The following is a 19,853-nucleotide window of genomic DNA, read 5'->3' as shown; positions in this document are numbered from 1 at the left end:
CTGGATGAATAATTAACGTCAAATAGTCAGCAAGAATTTGTCAGGTAAATAGTAGGTCTGGGTAAACTCACATGTACTTGATGGTAGGAAAGATGCATTCACCATTTGCCTCTCCAGCGCTTCAGGTCTGATAGATTTAATTAAAAGGTTAAAAATAATTAAAAATGTCTGGGAATGTGGTGCTGATTTTACAGAAAATTCTTAAAGCTTTTAATTCTAATTTTATTGTTCACAAATATTAATGAATGATTACAAGAAATATCAAGTTTCCTTAAAATCTGGTTAACTTGGCTGAGGTTTCCTACTTTAAGAAGCTGTGTGAGTGATGTTCCAGTTCATTACCACAGACACAGTCTATAGTTGTTTTAATCAAGTTGTGTGCAGTTCTTCACACCTCTCCTCCAATGGTTATATTATAGCAACAATCAATGTGACGGCCGTTATAAACCACTGCATGACCCAGTCAGGACCTCCATTCGTCCTTCTTGTAATCATTTCTACCATTCAGGCACATCTGTCAAAGTGATGGGCTCAAATTTGACTACAAAATCTGTCCAGTTATTTTTTATTTCAATGACACACAACAGTGTGTCAAGCAGCGTCAAAATTTGTTAATTAACAGTAATGATCTCCACAAAGACTCAGCAGTATGGCCACAAGTTCAACTAAGGAAAAGAGCCATCATGTGTTTTACCTCTGAGCCACTGACTTTGACACGGCTCATCTTCAATAGCCTATGTAAAATAGAGCTAATGAGTAAACCCAGCATTTTCTTTAGTCTCAAAGCACACTGCAAAAAAACAAAAAAACAAAAAACAAAAGAATGTGGATTGAATGCTTGCCCGCCCCTGAGCCCATCCCTCACCACTGCATTGAGCTCCAGCCTAAGTCTCTGACAAAAGGGAAGTATTCTTACCACCACCACCTGAGGAAAGACACATTATCAGCTGAAGGGGGGGGGGTGTTCTTGAGCCGAGGGTTCTTAAATGGAAGGGGAGAGAGGTCCATAGGATTCCCAGAGGAGAACCACAGCTTTGGGTGAGCTGACTCATCCAAAAGTAACAGCTACAAGGAATGAGGATGACTTCTTCTCATTACTCAAAATGGCAAAGTGAAGACTGGGTTGTGTGTCTGCTGAGCCTGCACAGTCATGCTTTCAATTATTTCGGTGACATCTGTACTGCTGAACTGTCAGTCACCATCGCTCTACCACAAAATGATAAAATGCTTGAGGTGTGTCCTATTTGGAACTGGGGTTGAAGTTATTGATTACTAATACCCAGACACAGCTGAGGCGCTGATGTTTCAAGAAAGAAGTTCAAATGAAAGGTGTAACATGGAAAGAAAAAGCTCAAGGTGCTCATTCTTTTAATACGAAAACAATCCTACAGCTGAAATGTTAAAAAACAATGCAGAAAAAGAATAAGCAACACAGTTATGTGAAAATTCCCGCAACAGAATCTCCTTTTCCATCTACCTTATGTGGGCTACCTGACACCATGGGTGTCAGGAGTCGCACTGTTATTTACTATCCGGGTGGCAGTCTTCAGCTCTAATTTCCTTATAAAAGCCCCACAACCTACTTTAACAACACCCCACCCACCCACCCAATCCTCACCCCCCGTTGGTGACCTGCTGGGCCCTGAAGTGCAAATCGGAGCTAGTGAGGATAGCAGAGGAGCTAAGATCATTCATGGCTTTCCAGCTGAATGCCATTGCTGAAGTCGGCAGTAACAGAGAGAGGCAAGAAAGAGACAGCAAGGCTCAGAGGAGATAATGGCTTGAGGTGTGTGTGTGTGTGTGTGTGTGTGTGTGTGTGTGTGTGTGTGTGTGTGTGTGTGTGTGTGTGTGTGTGTGTGTGTGTGTGTGTGTGTGTGTGTGTGTGTGTGTGTGTGTTCTAGAGGATTATCTGTGGAACTATAAAGTGGGGTGAACCAGGGTTTAAGACCTGGTGTGACCAGAGGGAACGGGGGCAGGGCCCAGGCTCTTAGGAGCAGTGGACAAAAGGAGCATTTGGGCAGATGAAGAAGTCATCATCATTAAGCCACTGGAAGTTTACTGTCCAGTTATAAAACTCATTTCAAAATTAGAGGCTAGGGGGTGCGTGTGAAAGGGCATAGAGGCTGGGAATGCCCATGAGGGGCTGAAGGGCATAGCAACTCACCCAGGAACTGTAGCGTTAATTCATTAGATCACAAGCAGCCTTTGTGTTAACACAAGGCTGATGGGTGTGGTGACCTTGCCACACACTCTGTCCCATCGGATGAGTTTAAGGGCAAGGTGTTTAACCTTAAACTAAATCGCAGCCACGGACAAAGGCCAGCCGCATTTAACGGCACCGCGCTCATCGAACATATGAGTGATGTAGCACCAACAGAACACAAGCTTTTCTAAAAGGTAAGGAATTACACGATTAAGGCAGGAAAGTGAAAATATAAGTCCAGTATTTTACATCTTAAGATTGCATTCCTTATTTTTTTTTCTAAATAAGAAATCATCTACTCCTGCACATTTCCACTCAGGAAGCATCAGTAAATACAGAATTTAAAATAACAAATTAAAATCAGCCCTGAGTTCACAATAGATATGCCTGTTTAAATAAAGAAATTACCCATAAAGTGCTGAAGCTGATTCTTCTGTTCTTCAAAAAAACAAAGATGTGAAACTCAAAATAATTTCACATAACTCCTATTTTTGTCTGACCAATTATCAAGTTCAGCTAACTAACATGCATGACATTAACTTCCTGCCCAAGTAAACTAAAACAAAAGAAATGGACAATATTATTCAAATACTTTACTTTTTAAAAAAAAAATTATTATTATTTTTTTAATCAATATCATCCATAAATATACATTTTCAACCAATTTCATCAGCCAATAGTATTTTTAAATGCTATTCCTTGGGCCATCTTGGCCTGAAATTACAATTTTGTCTTTTCAAACAATAGAATTGTTTGTTTATGAGAAATCGGTTCTCAGGGCTTACGGCCCCAACAGAATTAGTGAATGAACGTGGAGAACAAGTAACCATTTACAATGCTGTTCATGACTGTGCAATAAAATGGAGGCCTGTCAGTGAAATCTATCTGCATTTTACAATGCTGTCGGGTTGAACACCAGTTCACACAATTTGAAAAAAACAGTGAGGGACCCAGGAGCCTAATGCATTTATAGACTTTTTCAGGGAAGCCACACTGAATAGCACAACAATGAGTTCTATTTCATACTGTAAAGCTGTCACTGGCAGTGGTCAAACATCGGTCAATGGTAAAGGGCAAGAAAAGGGAAGGGAAGGAAAACTCAGCTGAAACTTCATTTGTTAGAATAATGTTTACCCTTGCAGGGGATGTATCTCAGAGGTAGAATGCTTCACATGCCTGCTGCCCGGGGTTCAATCCCTGGCATTTGCAGCCCTACAGGGGCACAAGCCAGTGTCAACTGTAGACCGGTCCCAAGCCCAGATAAATCCAGAGGGTTGGGGTGGGAAGAGCATCTGGTGTGAAAAAACTTTGCCAAACAAAAATGAGTGTTCGTGCAAAATGGACAAAGGGTGACATGCGATGGCAACCCTTAACAGGACAAGTTGGAAGGAAACTTGTAATTTAATAAAATTATTTAATTCAATTATATAGTTGCATTTCATTTTATTTTGAGAAAGACATTTATTATCCAACATCACTGTAGTTTTCTCAAACATCTGGTCTTCACCTAATGACTCATCTCAGCATAGATCTTTGATGATGGCTTACCAGGCCTTGTTTGGGCCATAAACTGTTGTTTAGACAGGCCTATTTGTTATGGGGTGTAAAAAGAGAACCATGGATCATGGTGAGGGGGTCAACTCTATCAAAACATTGAGTCTTATCAAATGACAGAATGAGCAAAGGGGTCAGGTCTTGTTTCCAGGAGCTGCCTTGAGCTGCACTCCACCTTTGCACTGCATCACACTGATAATGATGGAACATGAGAAATGAGCATCAAAACATCAAAACTTTTAGCTATGGAAAAAAAGCTCCAGTTCAATACAACAACAGCAACGAAAACAGTAAAACATTTCCCCCCAAAACCTCCTATTACCTTTCCTAAAACAAAAACAAGTTGTCAAATAAATCAAACTACCAAAAGTCATATATGAATAAGAAAACAACTTGAAAAGAATGAATAGACAAATATGACCAGATTGAGTGTTACATTTTTGTTTCAAACCGTTAATACATTCAGCACTATAAACACAATAGGAAAGATGTATGTATGAGCCAATTAACAAATGGAAAATCAACAACTCTTCTGATAATTACAATTTTAAGTATCATTGATTATTCTATTTTCAAGTGCTGACTTCACAAATAAATTTGAAAGAAAGAAGCTGAGAAAAGTCTTTTTTCATTATTATTTGACAATTTGGAGACATCTAGAGATATACTAAAAAAAATTAATAATAATAATAAAGAAAACATCCATTAGTTGGAGACCTTCCCTGCTCTACAAATTGCAAATGCTGAAAAACATTTTAAAGGTAAATGCTTTGAACAGTTTGAAAGAGAAGTGATCCACTCAAAGTTCTGTTGAAGCGTTTTCCTGAAAAGGTTCCCACAACGAACACACTAACTCAATTTAAGCACACAGGATCACTCATGGAGAGGACATAAGAAAGAGGTCTGTTGTGTTTATCAGGCATCCAGAGAGACATCCACCTTTCACAGTTGGATCCCTCTTTTCTTTTCCTCCCTGAAAAAAGTCTTAGCCACCTTGAATCCATTTGAGTGACACCGTGACAAAGAGGCTTTTTAACGTCCCGACGAAGGAGCCTCCTCCCCTTTCCCTCGAAACTTCCTTACCAGGCGATCAGCTGTATCCATCATGCCCCGTCTTCTTGACCCCAGGTGGCACTGCTGCATCATCAGCACTCCACCCCCGTCACTCTCTCACCATATCTCTCCATCACCCCCTGCTCTCTGGATTAATAAGCACCAGGTTGCCGTCGGTGACAGGACCCACACTTAAATCCCATCAGTCCTCCATACAGTGGAAAGACCCATGGCATCAGCAGGACTCTTTTTGTCTTAATGGGACAATGGAAGCAGGGCCATTCTTTGTTGGGGGCTTGACCCCACACACAAACACTGCTGATGAAAAAGAAGTGACAGCAAACCTATTCAGGTCCAGTGCACTTCATCCAGCGCTGATCCCCCTGAGAGATGAGATACTTGTCCAAATGGCAGATGTGATAGTTAACACAAGACCCAGTGGACAGGGTAGTGAAGTAGAACAAATTAATGGATAACAGAAAGAATAAATTCTGAACAAAAATCCACAAGAAAATATTAGGTTGGTCCAATACTACCTCCAGTATCAGGAAATACCAGTTTGTACAATATCAACATGATGATAAGGACCTTCATCAAGAACTCAATGATAATGTTGAAAACAACCCCAGAGGCCATTATTAATCCAAATGCCCAAGGTAATGTCAAGTGCAATATATCAGATGCACTGTCACTACCGATATTCTGCATAGGCTTGAAACTCTGTCAAACAGATCATCACAAAGAGTGGCTACGGACAATAATGGAACCTACAAGGAGGCCACAAGGAGGTGAATCACAGCCAAATACCACCAAAGAGTAAGGCAAGTTCTGACAGGTCAGCTGATTGGTCAGAACAAGGTCTGAGCCAGTAACCTGTATGCCATGCCAGTCATCAGATACCTGACTGGGATCATAATGTGGTCAAAGGAGGAGACATAAATCAAGACAAAAAAAACCCCCTTCTCATCATACATGGTGAGTTTCACTCCCAACTCCTGTACCCTGACATTGTACATGAGGTGGAATAATAGGCCCAGGACATCAGAGCATCAGGTCCTCAGTCTGGGATGAAACATCAAAAGTCAAACAGAACATCAAAAAAGGTGGTTCCACAGGATGAACTGCTGAGTGAATGCCTCAGGAAGCAGAACCCTGAACAGTGTGAAGACAAACAGGAGCAGGCAACATGTAGGGCCAAGCCCTTACATGGCATGTAACACTGTCGGATAGAGGAAGGGGCTGATATCTAGAAGACATACCAGTGGCTGAAAACAAACTAACAAACAAAAAAACAAACAGCAAAGAGACCTTAATCGTGGCAGCACAAAAACCGACCCTAAGCACAAATGCCATGGAGGCCAGGATCTACCAGAGTAGATCATACCCAAGATGCAGGCTGTGCAAAGACACCCCTGAGATGATGGTCCAATACATTGTAGCTGGGTGTAAGATGTTAATATAAATCAATTTCCTTTCATTCCATATATTTGAGAAAATGCTACTGCTGGGCCGCACGGTGGCGCAGTGAATAACGCTGTTGCTGCACAGCACAGCGGTTCCCAGTGTCAGTCCCGCTCTGTGCGGAGTTTGCATGTTTTCCCGGTGTCTGCGTGGGTTCTCTCCGGGTTCTCCGGCTTCCTCCCACCTTCAAAAAACATGCACTTTAGGCGAATTGGTCGGTTTCCAATTACCCGTAGGTGTGAGTGTGCGCACGAGTAGATGTCTACATGTGGCTCTGCAGTGCACTGGCATCGCGCCTGGAGGGTATCCTGCCTAACACTCCCAGTAAACTGGGATAGGCTCCAGTACCCCACGAAAGTGGAAGAAGTGGATATAGATAATGATGGATGGCCTACCCTGCTGACCATCTGTTGCAATTCTCGTCAGGGTGGCTAGTATAATCTTTATTCTTTTTAATGAATCTAAATAGCTTCAAAAAAGAGCTGCAGTTTTGCTTAGAAGTAAGCACTGGTGTCTCATAGCTTGAACCCTTGGTTCAAATCCAGTGCATCGAGCCTGTGCAGTGGCTTTGTGACTCTAAAAATCCACAGCCTTAAACATGCAAAATGGTACATGAACTGCTCACTTGGTATTTCCAATAGGTGCGAATGGGTGAGTCAATTTGATGCAGTTGGTATTATTAATTCTAACAAGTTAACGTTATAGGTATTGAAGGTACTTACAATTTTTTTTAAAGTTAAATTTATTTGAGTTAATAAACTTCAAAGAAAAACTAAAGTTAGACAAACGGTATCAGTTGAATTTCCTCACCAGGTATAATAGTGTAGAGCTCGTCAATTACTCTGAGCTTTTAGAAACAAATGGGCTTCAGTTTCTACTATGTTCTTTAATCAATTTTTAGTACAGCATAACAGCAACCAAACATACGTTCACTCATTGCATTTGACTCATCACAACCCTATAAAACAGAAGTATGCAGCAGTTACATACACCTTGAAGAATTGTCAGCATTGCTGCAAGTGAAACCAACTGCTAGAGCAATGGTAGTTCATTTTATTTCAGGAACAATCTAAAATAGTGAAGTACAAATATTTAAAATGGAATGTACTTAATGCACCAGATCTTATTAAACTGGCATGTAAATGAGTATCATAAATTCAAAGGTATAGATGACCTTCTGGGTCTTTTTTTGGGGCGGGGTTCATTTTGTTGCCGGAAGGTAAATGAGAAGATCCATATCAATCCTGTATAAGCCTGTTCAATAAGGCTCCTGCCTGTAGCCAATTAGCTTACCAGGGGGGTCAGAAAGCCTGGCTCTAATCATAAATAACAAATCTCCCTACAAACGCCTCCGAAGCTCTTCAATTTCTTATCTCATTTGTTTAGTCTTCAGAAAAAAGCAATGTGTAAAATTGACAAATCATCATTTTAAGGGAAGAAAATATTTAATGTCCTTCAGTCCACAAAGCACATTAAAACAGGATAATTTAGTGTGTTTCCCCACTCATATTCAATTTCCTGTCATTTTCATGACATCTTGCAGAAAGGACTACTGTAAATGTAAATAAAAGTCTGTGTTGCCAACTCATATATCCTGTTCTGTTTGTGCTGGGTCTGTAAATGTGCAGAGAGAGAGAGACTGAAAAGATGTAATAGACAGCACGCCCCCCCACCCCCCACCCCCCCACCCCTTTAAAAAAACAGAGGAACGCTGAGTCCTAGCAGCAGAGGGCCGGGTCTTGGTCACCGTATCCTTGGACAATCTGTGACAGCCTATGGAAAAGCCTTCTGCAACAATACCCTCTCCCCCACAAACATTGGCAGCATCAACTCAAGCTGACCTTGTGTTCCAATATGATGACGGTAGGAGGGTGAGAGAGACTGAATGTTCTTGGTTTGTGTGTGTGTGTGTGTGTGTGTGTGTGTGTGTGTGTGTGTGTGTGTGTGTGTGTGTGTGTGTGTGTGTGTGTGTGTGTTTGTGTGTGTGTGTGTGTTGCTGTGTGTGCAAAAGCTATACTAATATTATTGGACAAAAGATGCTGTTGAAGGTAAAGATGGTGCTCTACTGATGTCAGAAATATGGCTTCTTGCCCGAGTGTTTCCAGCTGTTGTTAGAATATGTCCAGCTCCTTCATAGCAACATATCACACACATAATTCAAAATGAACAGCCAGTATATACAGCCAGTATATACAGCAATCAAATTATGTGTTTATGAAGCCACCTTACCAAGAGCAACATTTTCTATGATGAAAATGAAAATCAATCCAGACACAAATGCAAATTATTTCCCTTTTGTGATAACAATAAAAACTAAACACTTTAGGCCTTTGATTAAAAAAAAGGTTGGACAAACTGTGCAAAATGCAAGCAAATAAATAATATTGCATTGACTTGGAATACCATTACACTGTGTGGTGTTTAACAACCTACAGAGCATCACTACAAAGTTAAGTCCTGCACAGGTTACAAGTAACATAACACTGCACCAGTGTGTCTAGCTATCATGTTAAATCAGGAGAGACAAAACCCAAAACTGTGATAAAGACTCATTCATCTGTTTTATCTTTCTAAAACAACAGATGCTTGAAACAAAGGTCACAACAATGAAATTCAAAGCATAAACTATTTACTTTCCTTCAACCTGTTGATGGTTCAGTCTGTGGTATGGAACATACTGTACTCTTTTAAAAGAACATATAAACTGCAAAACATCAATGCTGGCCGCAGGTACTGTTCCGCAGAGGTTGGCATCTGAGCTCAGGGTGGAAAACACAGAAGTACACTCAGTGCGAACACTCTATTCCATAACAGTACAGTGCAAGATGGGATTCTCAACTGGGTGCCTTCCAGGTTTCAATCAATGGAAAGAATGAGGATATATCATTACTAAGTGCTCTCTGTGGAGCAACATGCACACTTTAAGCTTCATGAGTTCACATTGAAGTAGAGCCCACAAAGAATCCAAAACATTGAAAAAGGAAAAGAGATTGGGCAGCGCCGTGTTTCTGCTGTGATGCTATTCAGGATGCAGTGACTCTGGCATCAAGGTCATCTGTTTATTGTGGTTGAACGAGTTCAAATCAAAGTCTGAAAAACTGAAATTCATCCTTCACCTTGACATGCCATCAGAGTCCTGCAAAGGCGCAAATGTATTTGGAGAAAAGTCAGTGGGTTGCCGTCAGTTACAGACAGATAAATTCCATTTATTTGTCGCCAAGCCTTTTCAGCTTTGATCTGGGGGTGTTCAGAGAAGAAAATAAGAATCTTTCAGCTTCTCAGAGCTATTTTGGTTTTTCATGAAGATGCATATACAAATAAAAACTATTACAACTATTACAACTATTATTACAAATAAAAATAAAAGTAATAGTGCCTTAAAAAGACTGTTGTTATCCAATAGAGACAGAAGGCTTAGATACACAGGGAACTGGGTTCTCAGTCAACCAGAAGATCCAGCAGTGCCAGATAAGAACTTGTCCTGCATGTAAGAATCAGAAATAACAGGAAGTGCCATCTAGCGGGGTCATGTTCCACACACACAGACACACAGACACACAGACACACAGACACACAGACACACAGACACACACACACACACACACACACACACACACACACACACACACACACACACACAACTTCCCTGCAACAAAGACCAGGATGTTCAGCCCATTTTATTTGGCTGTACTCCTACATGTTGTATGTCACACCTTCCTGACTGTAGGTTCCTTTCATTCATCACCTGTAGCCATCATGAGGCTGTTAAACAGACGGGCATTATTTATTTTTGCAGTGGAATTTCATCCTTGTAACTTCATGGTCAGACAGGACACAGATTGCTCTAGAATTATGTCATGTTCATGTGGATGGGTGTGGACCAAACACATGCTGGTAAAACAACATCAAGGAGCAAAAGGAATTTTGGGTGAATATGAAACTGATTTAAGTAAAGGAGAAGAAATAAATGTTAATTACCAGTAAACCACTACAGGCAAATTAGTAAGCAGAATTATTAAACTCCATATGTTCTCACGGAAGGAAAAATAAAATACATAATGATAGTCAGTGATTAAACTGGAATATGAATGAATTAGACCATAACACTTGATCAAAGGAGGTGTGCAAAAAAAGAGAATAAATAATCAGTTTTGTTGAGCTTTAACATCCAGCATAGCAATGTCCACAATTGCAACTTAACTTGTTTTTCCTGTTATGAGCAGCTCAATCATTTACTCCCAATGGGAATGTGACTACCTCATTTTAAAATCTCATCCATTGGCCTGCATTGCTTTCTCCATTAATCATTCAGTTTGTGAGACATCAATATCGATTTTCTGGAGGCCACGTTGACTGACTTGTTAACCATAATTCAAAAACTGGAAATATTTCCACTGCTATTCACAGAATATCCAAAAAAAAATTAAAAACAAAATCTTTTTTTCTTGCAATTTTTGCTCAAACGATTTCCTTAAATGATTTGTCTTTTAACGCAATCAACAATGAGCTTTTTTTCTTTTTTGACAGGAAAACTTAAATGATCATTTTAGGGTTGAATCAATAATATTAATAAAAAAACAAAAAAACAAAGCATGTCCCTGACAGGCATAGTGACATGGAGAATATTCCTGACTGTCATGTTTTCAGAAGTCATCAAACAATAAAACTAGCACAGGGCGCACAGAACAAAATAAATCAAAAATTAAATGATTGCCATTTCCTGCAGGTGAAACTAAGACGTAACAGCTGACAGCAGTGGGCTTTGAGGGAGGAAGCCCCACCCCCACCAGAGGGATCAATGCACATAAATGGAAGAGGTCAGAGACCTTTGACATCTCCTTTCAACCGGGGGAAGGGAACGGGTCTTTGTGAGATTGGCTTAAATGATCCAATTGTCGACTGCGTGCACCTTTATACAGTATGTTCAGTCACATTTGTTTATATTTATTCCACAGATGGTTTAATTAAACCATTCATTCACAAGTGTGGGGTTTACATTAAAAATCAAAATAAAATTGAACTGTATCTTGCTTTCTGTATGCATTCAGCTGCTTTGTTTCACTCGTCATTACTCCCACATCTATGTTAACCTCCTTTCCCCTCACTTTCCGTCCTGAGACTCTCCTGCTCATCCTCAGTCCTTATCTGGCAATTCCTCCCTCCTCTTTCATGCTACATTTTTTGAAGAGGGGTTGTTCGCATAAAAGGCCGAGGCAAGAGAAGATGATTGCATTTTAAGATCCTTTGATGCATTTTGCAATGTAGAAATTATGTGCATGAGAAAACAAGACACATACCATAATATTACTGTTTTGGATTTATGACTACACTGTTAAAATAAAAGATTAAAAATAACAGCTTTTTTGAATTTGATCACATACAAGAGTGACTTCATGCTATACAGCAGCGGAAACACTTCCAATCCTGTCTTAGAATATTTATCTCTTTTACAAAACCTCCAAATGAACACAGTGTTCCTTGTGTTCGTAGCCTCCAATAAAACAAGAACAGGTTAAAAGTTTAAAAGCATTCAAGCACAAAACATCTGGCTTTTGCAGATTGGTAGATCGGAGATGTTCCTTACACTCTATAACCAAATGATTCCGAATTCCACTGTACACTGATAAATAAAATCTGATAAATTAAATAAAATCAACTTGTAATGTCATTTAATTCAGTTTTTTTATACATAAAATAAATCCTTTTGTTCTGACTGTGGTGAAATATGCCCAGTAGATTCATTCAACTACTGCGCTAGAAGGATATTTCTTTGGTAACTAATACTTTACTTGAGCATTCTTATTTAATACTACTTCATATCTCTAGTTTACTAGAGATATAATTACATGTATTAGCCATGTAATTATGTTTTAATTACTAATTCCTTGACTACAATTATCAGATATAGTCATGAGACACTTATGACATACCTATTATACAGACAAAATGCATTCATGCTTTATATTAAATCTGATGCCTTACAAAAAAATACTAAAGCATGTAAAATTGGTTTTACTTAAAAGAAAAATCATTATAACAAAAATGTGAGTACCTATATAATAACATCTTCATATCTTCAGTATATTTGCTGATGTTGTGTATTAGCTATTTCATACTTTTACTTGTCATTTTGTTTTATTTACATGATTATATTGCTATGTTATCTTGCTTACACAACAGGTGTTTCATTGTGTATTTTCATATCTTACAGCATGTTTTAATGACACAATGTGTAAACGTAAAAAGTACAAAAAAATGCTGCAAATATGGTCTTGACTTCTTCGGGCTGACCAGTTTGGTGAATAATGGTTATTTTGAGGACCACCTATTCTTGTTTTGTGGGTCCTGTCACACATCACGCTCAAACAGTGTGAAACAATACAGGTGATCTCTTTAAGTTTTGTCGCTGGTTCCATCTGTGCTCTGGAATATAGAGGCCTCGAATAACTGAGAAATACCTCTGAAAGGGGAAGCATCTGCCTGCCTCATGCACTGGTCCCAAAGGTGTTTTTGTGATCTAAACTTGTATGACAAATGATTTCAGAGGATGTTTTACACAACAGATTTTTCCTCATTGATCAATTTAAAAATGAGATGTTTGCAGACCTGGCTGAAACTGAAGTGTCATTGTTGCTGACTGGAATGGTAATCAATAGTAATGCTTGCCCTTTTGTTATGACTACAAGTACAGATCTGAATGATCTGTCACACACTCACTGTCATAACATTGAGTAATTATCACATGTCATGTGAATGAAAAATGAATCGATTCTGAATGAACATGTATAGTCTGTTTTTCTCCCAGAAAAATAACATGAACTACAGAGGAGAAGCTGAGAAAATGAGACATTAACAGCAGAAGAGATGCCCTGATGTGCTTCAAATGACAGTGAGGGAATAATGACTGAAAAAAAAATCAATCTGTTACCTTGACGACAATTCCTTATGTACAAATTGATATGAAATAGTTACCCTGCTTGAGCCTTTTCATACGAGAAATGACTTGTTGCATTTTTTTGAAAACCTCTTTGCCTCACAGCAGGTCTTACACACAGAAACAACTGTGAATGAGAACTCAGGCAGAAAATTGAAAGGAGGCCATTATCATAACAAGATAAAAGAGTATTTTGAAAAGTATTTTAAAAATTATTATTTTAAAGAGGACATCTTCTCAGGGTCATGCCACTTTCTTTTGTATTTCACTTAATTTGATTTGATAAAAACTTTTTTTCCTAACAAGGCCAGAACCGGCATATTTGTATTGTTCATTAATGTGGATGGAATTTGCCATTTTCTACATTTATAACAAATGTTCTAAAGGGAAACAACGAAATGTGATGAAAGTCAAACAAAAAACAAAAAAAAAACAACCTTTGGTTTTCAAAATTATATTCATGTCATTGTTGGTTTACCTAGAGGGAACTTCATTTTTGTTTGAGAATTGAAAGGTCAACATGCAACAGTCACACAAAGAAAATGCCGACTCCCAAATATCAACAGCTCACAGCCCTCACAAAACAACATGGTACTGAGATGTCTCCTTCAAGTCTACAGAGGGAAACCTGTCCTAGTGCAGGAGTCGTGCCATGGGGGCCTTACTTGTCTCCTCCCAGATTAAGTCCCAATTGTTCACCAGAAACAAAGGCAGGCAGTGAGGAAACCAACCCCCCAAGGCCAGATGGTCAGCGTTCAGAGCCCCCTGACCCCTCTAGACCTTGCCCTCTCTGACAGTCCTACGCGTGCTCTAAGCAAGACAGGCCACTCAACAAATACGCAATCCGCATTGCTCGTGTAGTGCATGTCTTGACGTGATCCTATACCACCAAATGGAAACTATTTACTATAGATCGTTCAATGGATGTCAAGCTGCAGAGGATGAGGATGAATGACAGATAAATCTACGGCTAATGACAAGTTTTTAGTCAATATTTCAAATGATGCTGACAGGTATTTAAAAGCAAATATGGGTCTGGGCTAGGAAAGGGTTCAATTTATTAAAATCCTGCTTTAACATTAGGTGATGCGTCTTCATTTCAATTTGGAATATGGTTGGAAAAAAACGAGTCTACCAGGCTGCAGTTGTAATGATCTTCCTTTAAGGTGCATGCAATTGTCTTTCAGTCTCATGACATTCTGGAAATACAGATGGGGGTAGAGAAGACATGAGAAATGCAACCTTTGAGACATGAAACACAAGGAATGGCAGATTAGATGTAGTCAAGACAGACTGGTTTACCTGTAATTACAATGACAAACCACCAAATACATCTCCAGGTCATGCTTATCTGATATGGCTTAATCTAAGCAGCGGCAGGCTTTTTCAATACCAAGCCTTAGGCAACTGCAACAGCAGTCAACAAACAGATAAATGAGTGGCTTGATTACAGATATACTTGGCATGACTTTATCATCAGCTGGACTGACATTTTCAGAGGTGAAACACATTTTATTGTCTAGATTGAAAAATTGAAAAATGATATTGAAAAAAAAAAACGACTGCCAGTAAATTAATTTATTGACTTTGGTGGTGAGTTTTCTAAGGATTCATTGGCTTTTTTTTTTTTTTTGTATGCTATAGTCTTCACAAACCCTAAAGCACCAAAACTGACACGTACAGGATTACATCATACGTTGATTTAACAGTTCATTAGGCTGTTCACGTGTAAGTCAGCTTCACAGATGCTTGGCCCAGCATCACCAGAAACAACAAGGAAAATGAATGAGAAAATGAATGCAAATAAAAAGAAAATGAAGACGAAAAAAGGTTTTAATCATAATCGGGCAATTTTACCCAGCATTCAAACAGACTTTCTGTCTTGAGTCATGAACAGATCATAACCCCAGCCTTAACACCTTATTATCACATTTCACAGTCACATATTTTAGTCAGCAGGAGTTTAGATACCAAATGAAATCCAGTTAAACTTTATACATTTGTCTCAGCCTCTATCACGGACCGACAGCAATCTCCACAGCGACCATCCTTCGCACAGCGTTAGAACAATTTCCTTGTTTTTCATATGTGACACGTTTTCCTTCTAAAATGAATCTAAGTGAGATGTAAGATTTAGGGAAAATACATCGTATGCCTACCTCTGTTCACATGAAAGCGCGTCTGTGGCCAAAGTCGCGTCCTGGTTCTGAAAACACCGCCGTCGCTTCTTCTGCTCAGGTCGCTCTGCTCTGCCACAGCTGATCTGCGCAGCGCGTGGGAGCCGCCGTGTGACGTCATGACATTACTGTACGTGGGCCATCAGAGGCAGGGAAAGTAACTCGAATTCCCTCTAGTTATCTATTTACCTGAGAAGGATATTTTTGTATAGTTTAACATTAAATATATAGTGATGATCATTTGACTTTTTTTTTTTAAATTGCAAGACAATATATCAAACAACTTATAACGTAAATAATGTGTGTAACAAAAACGATATAAGAATTAAAGATATCATACACAAGAAAACCAGAAAAAATTGTGGAAGGTATAGGTCAAGTGCTTTTTTTTTTTTGGTGTCTAGTCCATGAAGACTTATATTATGTCGATGGATAAAAATATAATAAAAACAGGGTATAAAATAAAAGGAAACAGAATAAACAAATCGAAACGTGCAATAATCATATGATGGATGTGGATCAATAATAGTAAGCATGTTGAATTTTATTAGACACATTGACCTCTTTGACAATAACAGCTTACCGTGCCGCGTGAAATTTGAAAAAGGTACCGGACAAGTTAGGAAAACAAAAGAGGTAAGGATTACGGATCAGCAATCTATATATATTTAATAAATGCGTAAAGTTTCTAACCATGTCGTTCACATGATAAAAGTGATAGAACACCGCCCTCTATCGGTAACACCCCGCATAAAGAAGAACAGAAGGAACCACAGGGCATTCTGCCTACTGTAGAGTCAAGTGTTGGGTCTAGGCCCTATACCCACACTACCTTTAATTCAATTACAACGTACTCCAAACAGGTGCCATCACGGTTTTATTAAAGTACGTGTGAAAAATATAAAGATGTAGGCCAACATTCATTGTAAAATTTGGTGTGACACACACACACACACACACACACACACACACACACACACACACACACACACACAAACCAAGAACATTCAGTCTCTCTCACCCTCCTACCGTCGTCATATTGTTTAGTTTAGTAACAGTTTAGGGGTCAATGCCCTGATACCTACTACAATGAAGAACACATTGTTTGTTTTTGACCTTCCACATCTGTTCCAGCTGTTTTTTCAATTCTTGGTACGAGGTGCTCAACCATATTGTGTTCCCTCTTCCTGATGTTGGTATCCCCACATTGATCATTACTGCCAATCTCCAGCTCTTTGTCCATCGCCACTATGTCTGGTAAGTTAGCCAGGAGCTGCTTGTCAGCCTGGAAGCTGAAGTTCTATAGCACAAACCTATTCGGATTTTTCAGATAATTCTATGAAAAGTATGACATCAACCCACTTATGAATAGTAATGACTCTTAATGAGACTCATTGTCTTGTGCTTTTGGGAAATTGTTTGTTTTCTGCTCCAACAGGAGAATTTACCAGTCAGAACTGAAGACGCCTCTTAGATGAGAGGTGAAACGTCTTCAGCCAACCTAAAACCTCAAGTTTATGTGTTTGTACTCTTGATGTGCAACGTCATTCACACCACTGCTTTGTTTCAATGTGTGTGTGTGTGTGTGTGTGTGTGTGTGTGTGTGTCAGGGTAATCAGGCATCTAAATGCACATGTCCCTTCATAAAACAACAAGACACAGAATCTTTAATCGACAGGCAAGTTCACAAAAACAGGTAATCAGTACAAACAAGCAAACAAATCCAAAATGGAGCAGGCAAAAGGCAAAATGCAAGAATAAGGAAGAGTCAACACAGGCGACACAATCAACAGGGTCTACAAGTGGCTGCAGCAACACAGGTGAGTGCATATAGACTATCTACTGCAGTTATTATTAACAGCCAAAAGAATTTTAACCTAAATGACTGAATAAAATAGAATAAAATATTGGAACTACTAGAAACCTTAGGAAAAAATAAGAATAATTCTTCTTTCAATGTTTTATCTCCCTCTCAGGGTGGCTTTTGAAAGTGATGCTATGGGAGGCGGTGGCACATGATTGAACAGCAACATGTTGCCGTCAAGCAACTCCCTGAACGCGTCTCGACACCGCGCATGCGCAGTACTTGACATTTTGAAGTCGCTTCTTCGGGGTGTTTGAACAGGAAGGCGGACATGTTGATTATGCAGTGGAAGAAAATCGGGCATAGTCTTCTTTTTTTCCCCATCAGCAAACTTAACACACATTGGAAGATGGATCATATGTCTTTGAACTGAGAGATAAAGCCATTTGGAAGGGAAACAGTCGGCAGTCAATGACAGTGCAAGGGATGCATTGGAAGGACCGCCGTTAAAACCTACGGACTCCGCGTTTAAACTGATCGAAATTCGGAAGAAGCAGAAGTTTTTTCCTACCACTTCTACTTATGGGCTGTCAGAGCACTTATTCGGTTTTTGTTTTACAAACGCCTGTCACAGATGTGGGAACAGGCCTGGACGAATAATCTGACAAGTTGTGACTGAAATAGAAATTACACTTGAGTTTTAATTCCCTTTTGTTTGGATGCACAAACATTTAAGCCCTTACCCTCAGTGGCATCCTGCGGAGGCTGACTAATCTCCTACATTTATTTTGCAGACTCAGACTGGGAATAACGTCTTCCGATTTCGAAAATGTGGCTTTTGTATATTCAACGTAACCTTAAGCGTTTCATCGTGTGTGAGGGCCCGATGAGAACAATGTATTTTCTTTGAAGTGTGGTGTGAAGTTCAAAAGAAGAAAGGAACATTTGGCTAGCTAGCTACAGCTAAAGCTAGCTAGCCAGCCATCTGAATCGCCAGTGAGTTGTTCATAACCGAATAATCCGGACTGATTTTAACATTTAAAAAATGTCTGCCGGTGAGAGTATGGAGGTTCGATTTGAAAAAATCGATGCCATGTTGAAGGACCCGAAGTCAGAAGTAAACACGGATTGTCTACTGGTAAGTTTCTAGCTAGCTAGCTGGCCGGGCATCTAGCGAATCAAACCATTCGGGGTCAGTCTACTCCTTGGAGCAGAAATTCTTTCCGAGACGACAAGCCATCACAATTGTCACTGAAGGAATGTGCAAATGACAGGAAAGTTTGGCTTGTGCTCTAAATCAAGTTCATAAACGTGCGTGTATGCTCATAAATGCTTTAAGAAAACTAATTTCAAACTAGAGTGTCCTCGTGGTAAGAGACTGTATAAACACGCAGCCAAAACGACGAAGACTCTTATTTCTTGTACTAACATTTTTATTACATTGGACAAGTCATGTGCTGTCAGTGTTAATCCAGCAAGTCTTGTTTCTTTTCTCCTTCATATGTAGTACACTTTATATTATTTTTAGCAGAGCCAGTTGAAACCATCGGTGCTGCTCAAACAAGGGAGGGAATTGTTTTCAAAATGCTGAAGCCCACCACCCAGGTCCATTCAGATTCAGCAATCACTCCGTAGTAGATGTTCTTTGTTCCGGATATTTCATAGTCACTATTTACCATTATATTACCGATCGTGATGTCTTACACGTTTGGTTTTTATGATACTCACTGTCAAGTGTCATATGATGTCACTGCCTGTTTTTATTTCGATCATTGAGAAATGGCTGGTCGGATGTGCTATGTCAAAATATGATATTGAGTTTGCAAGCCTGAATTACCTGCAGACATCAGTACAGTACACCTGTTGGCACAAGGTGTCCTTCCTGTTTCCTGTCTGGATTACAAATCATCAAACTACTCCCTCAGTTTGAGAAAAATACAGTTGCTGCAATGTGCTTAACTATAAAACAACATTCATTTTGTTATTTCAATGCAGAAATCACAGGAACTTGCTTACCTTAGCCTGGATGCCAAGGAATATTGTTGTGTCAGGTGTTTGTTTACATCAGAAGCTTTTTGTCATGTCTGACATTCACTTGGTGTTTTCACTGGGATTTGCCTTGTAGTCAATCATGGATGCAGTTGCGCTCAGAGGTACTGTGTGGACTGAAATCCCATGTGGGAAATTCCATATAACATTATAGTCTGGATTTCCATGCACTGCTGTTGGCACTAGCTTAAGTGTTGGTTTGCTCACCTGAAAATATGCCTTTTTTTAATCATATCGAGCGGTACATTTTGGTGGTTCTGACTTCCTATAGATGAGTTTCATTCTAACTTGTTAGATGTTCACAGACACAAAACCTCCAATGATCTTTTTAAATTGCGTGGTATGGAATGTTTTCGCAGCTAAATCAACTTTTGATGCTAAATAAAAAATTAGGCAAACTGCCCTGAAACCTCAACCAGCCACAACTTCAGGAGTGTTTAAGAATGCTGTTAATGGTTATATTTTGAAAGGTTGTAGTCTTTATGACCTCCCATTCTGTTGCAGAAAGAGGCAAATAAACTCACCTAAAAGTGCACAGACTCTGCATTTTTAATGGCAGAAAACTATGGGGACTGTTCCTGCTGGCAGTCACACACACACACGAGGGTGTTGTTTCTT

General features: G+C 39.4%; 2 protein-coding genes across 5 annotated transcripts in view; one reads left to right on the top strand and one right to left on the bottom strand.

The window, feature by feature from the left end:
- greb1l (GREB1 like retinoic acid receptor coactivator) overlaps positions 1-15,463 on the bottom strand; it is a 45,674-nt gene extending 30,211 nt beyond the window's left edge. For all 3 annotated transcript variants that reach the window (XM_068339940.1, XM_068339943.1, XM_068339944.1), the window contains exon 1: positions 15,365-15,463. The gene's annotated coding sequence lies outside the window, so the exon portion shown is untranslated. The remainder of the gene's footprint in view (positions 1-15,364) is intronic.
- Positions 15,464-17,495: 2,032 nt separating this feature from the next.
- The window catches only part of rock1 (Rho-associated, coiled-coil containing protein kinase 1), a 34,940-nt gene continuing 32,582 nt past the window's right edge, over positions 17,496-19,853 (top strand). For both annotated transcript variants that reach the window (XM_068340418.1, XM_068340419.1), the window contains exon 1: positions 17,496-18,324. In XM_068340418.1, coding sequence (XP_068196519.1) covers positions 18,232-18,324 — 93 coding nt within the window. In that variant the 5' untranslated portion in view covers positions 17,496-18,231. The remainder of the gene's footprint in view (positions 18,325-19,853) is intronic.

Source organism: Antennarius striatus, chromosome 18 (assembly GCF_040054535.1).
Source record: "Antennarius striatus isolate MH-2024 chromosome 18, ASM4005453v1, whole genome shotgun sequence".
In the NCBI taxonomy this organism is placed as follows: domain Eukaryota; kingdom Metazoa; phylum Chordata; class Actinopteri; order Lophiiformes; family Antennariidae; genus Antennarius; species Antennarius striatus.
This window is presented reverse-complemented; position numbering and strand designations above follow the sequence as displayed.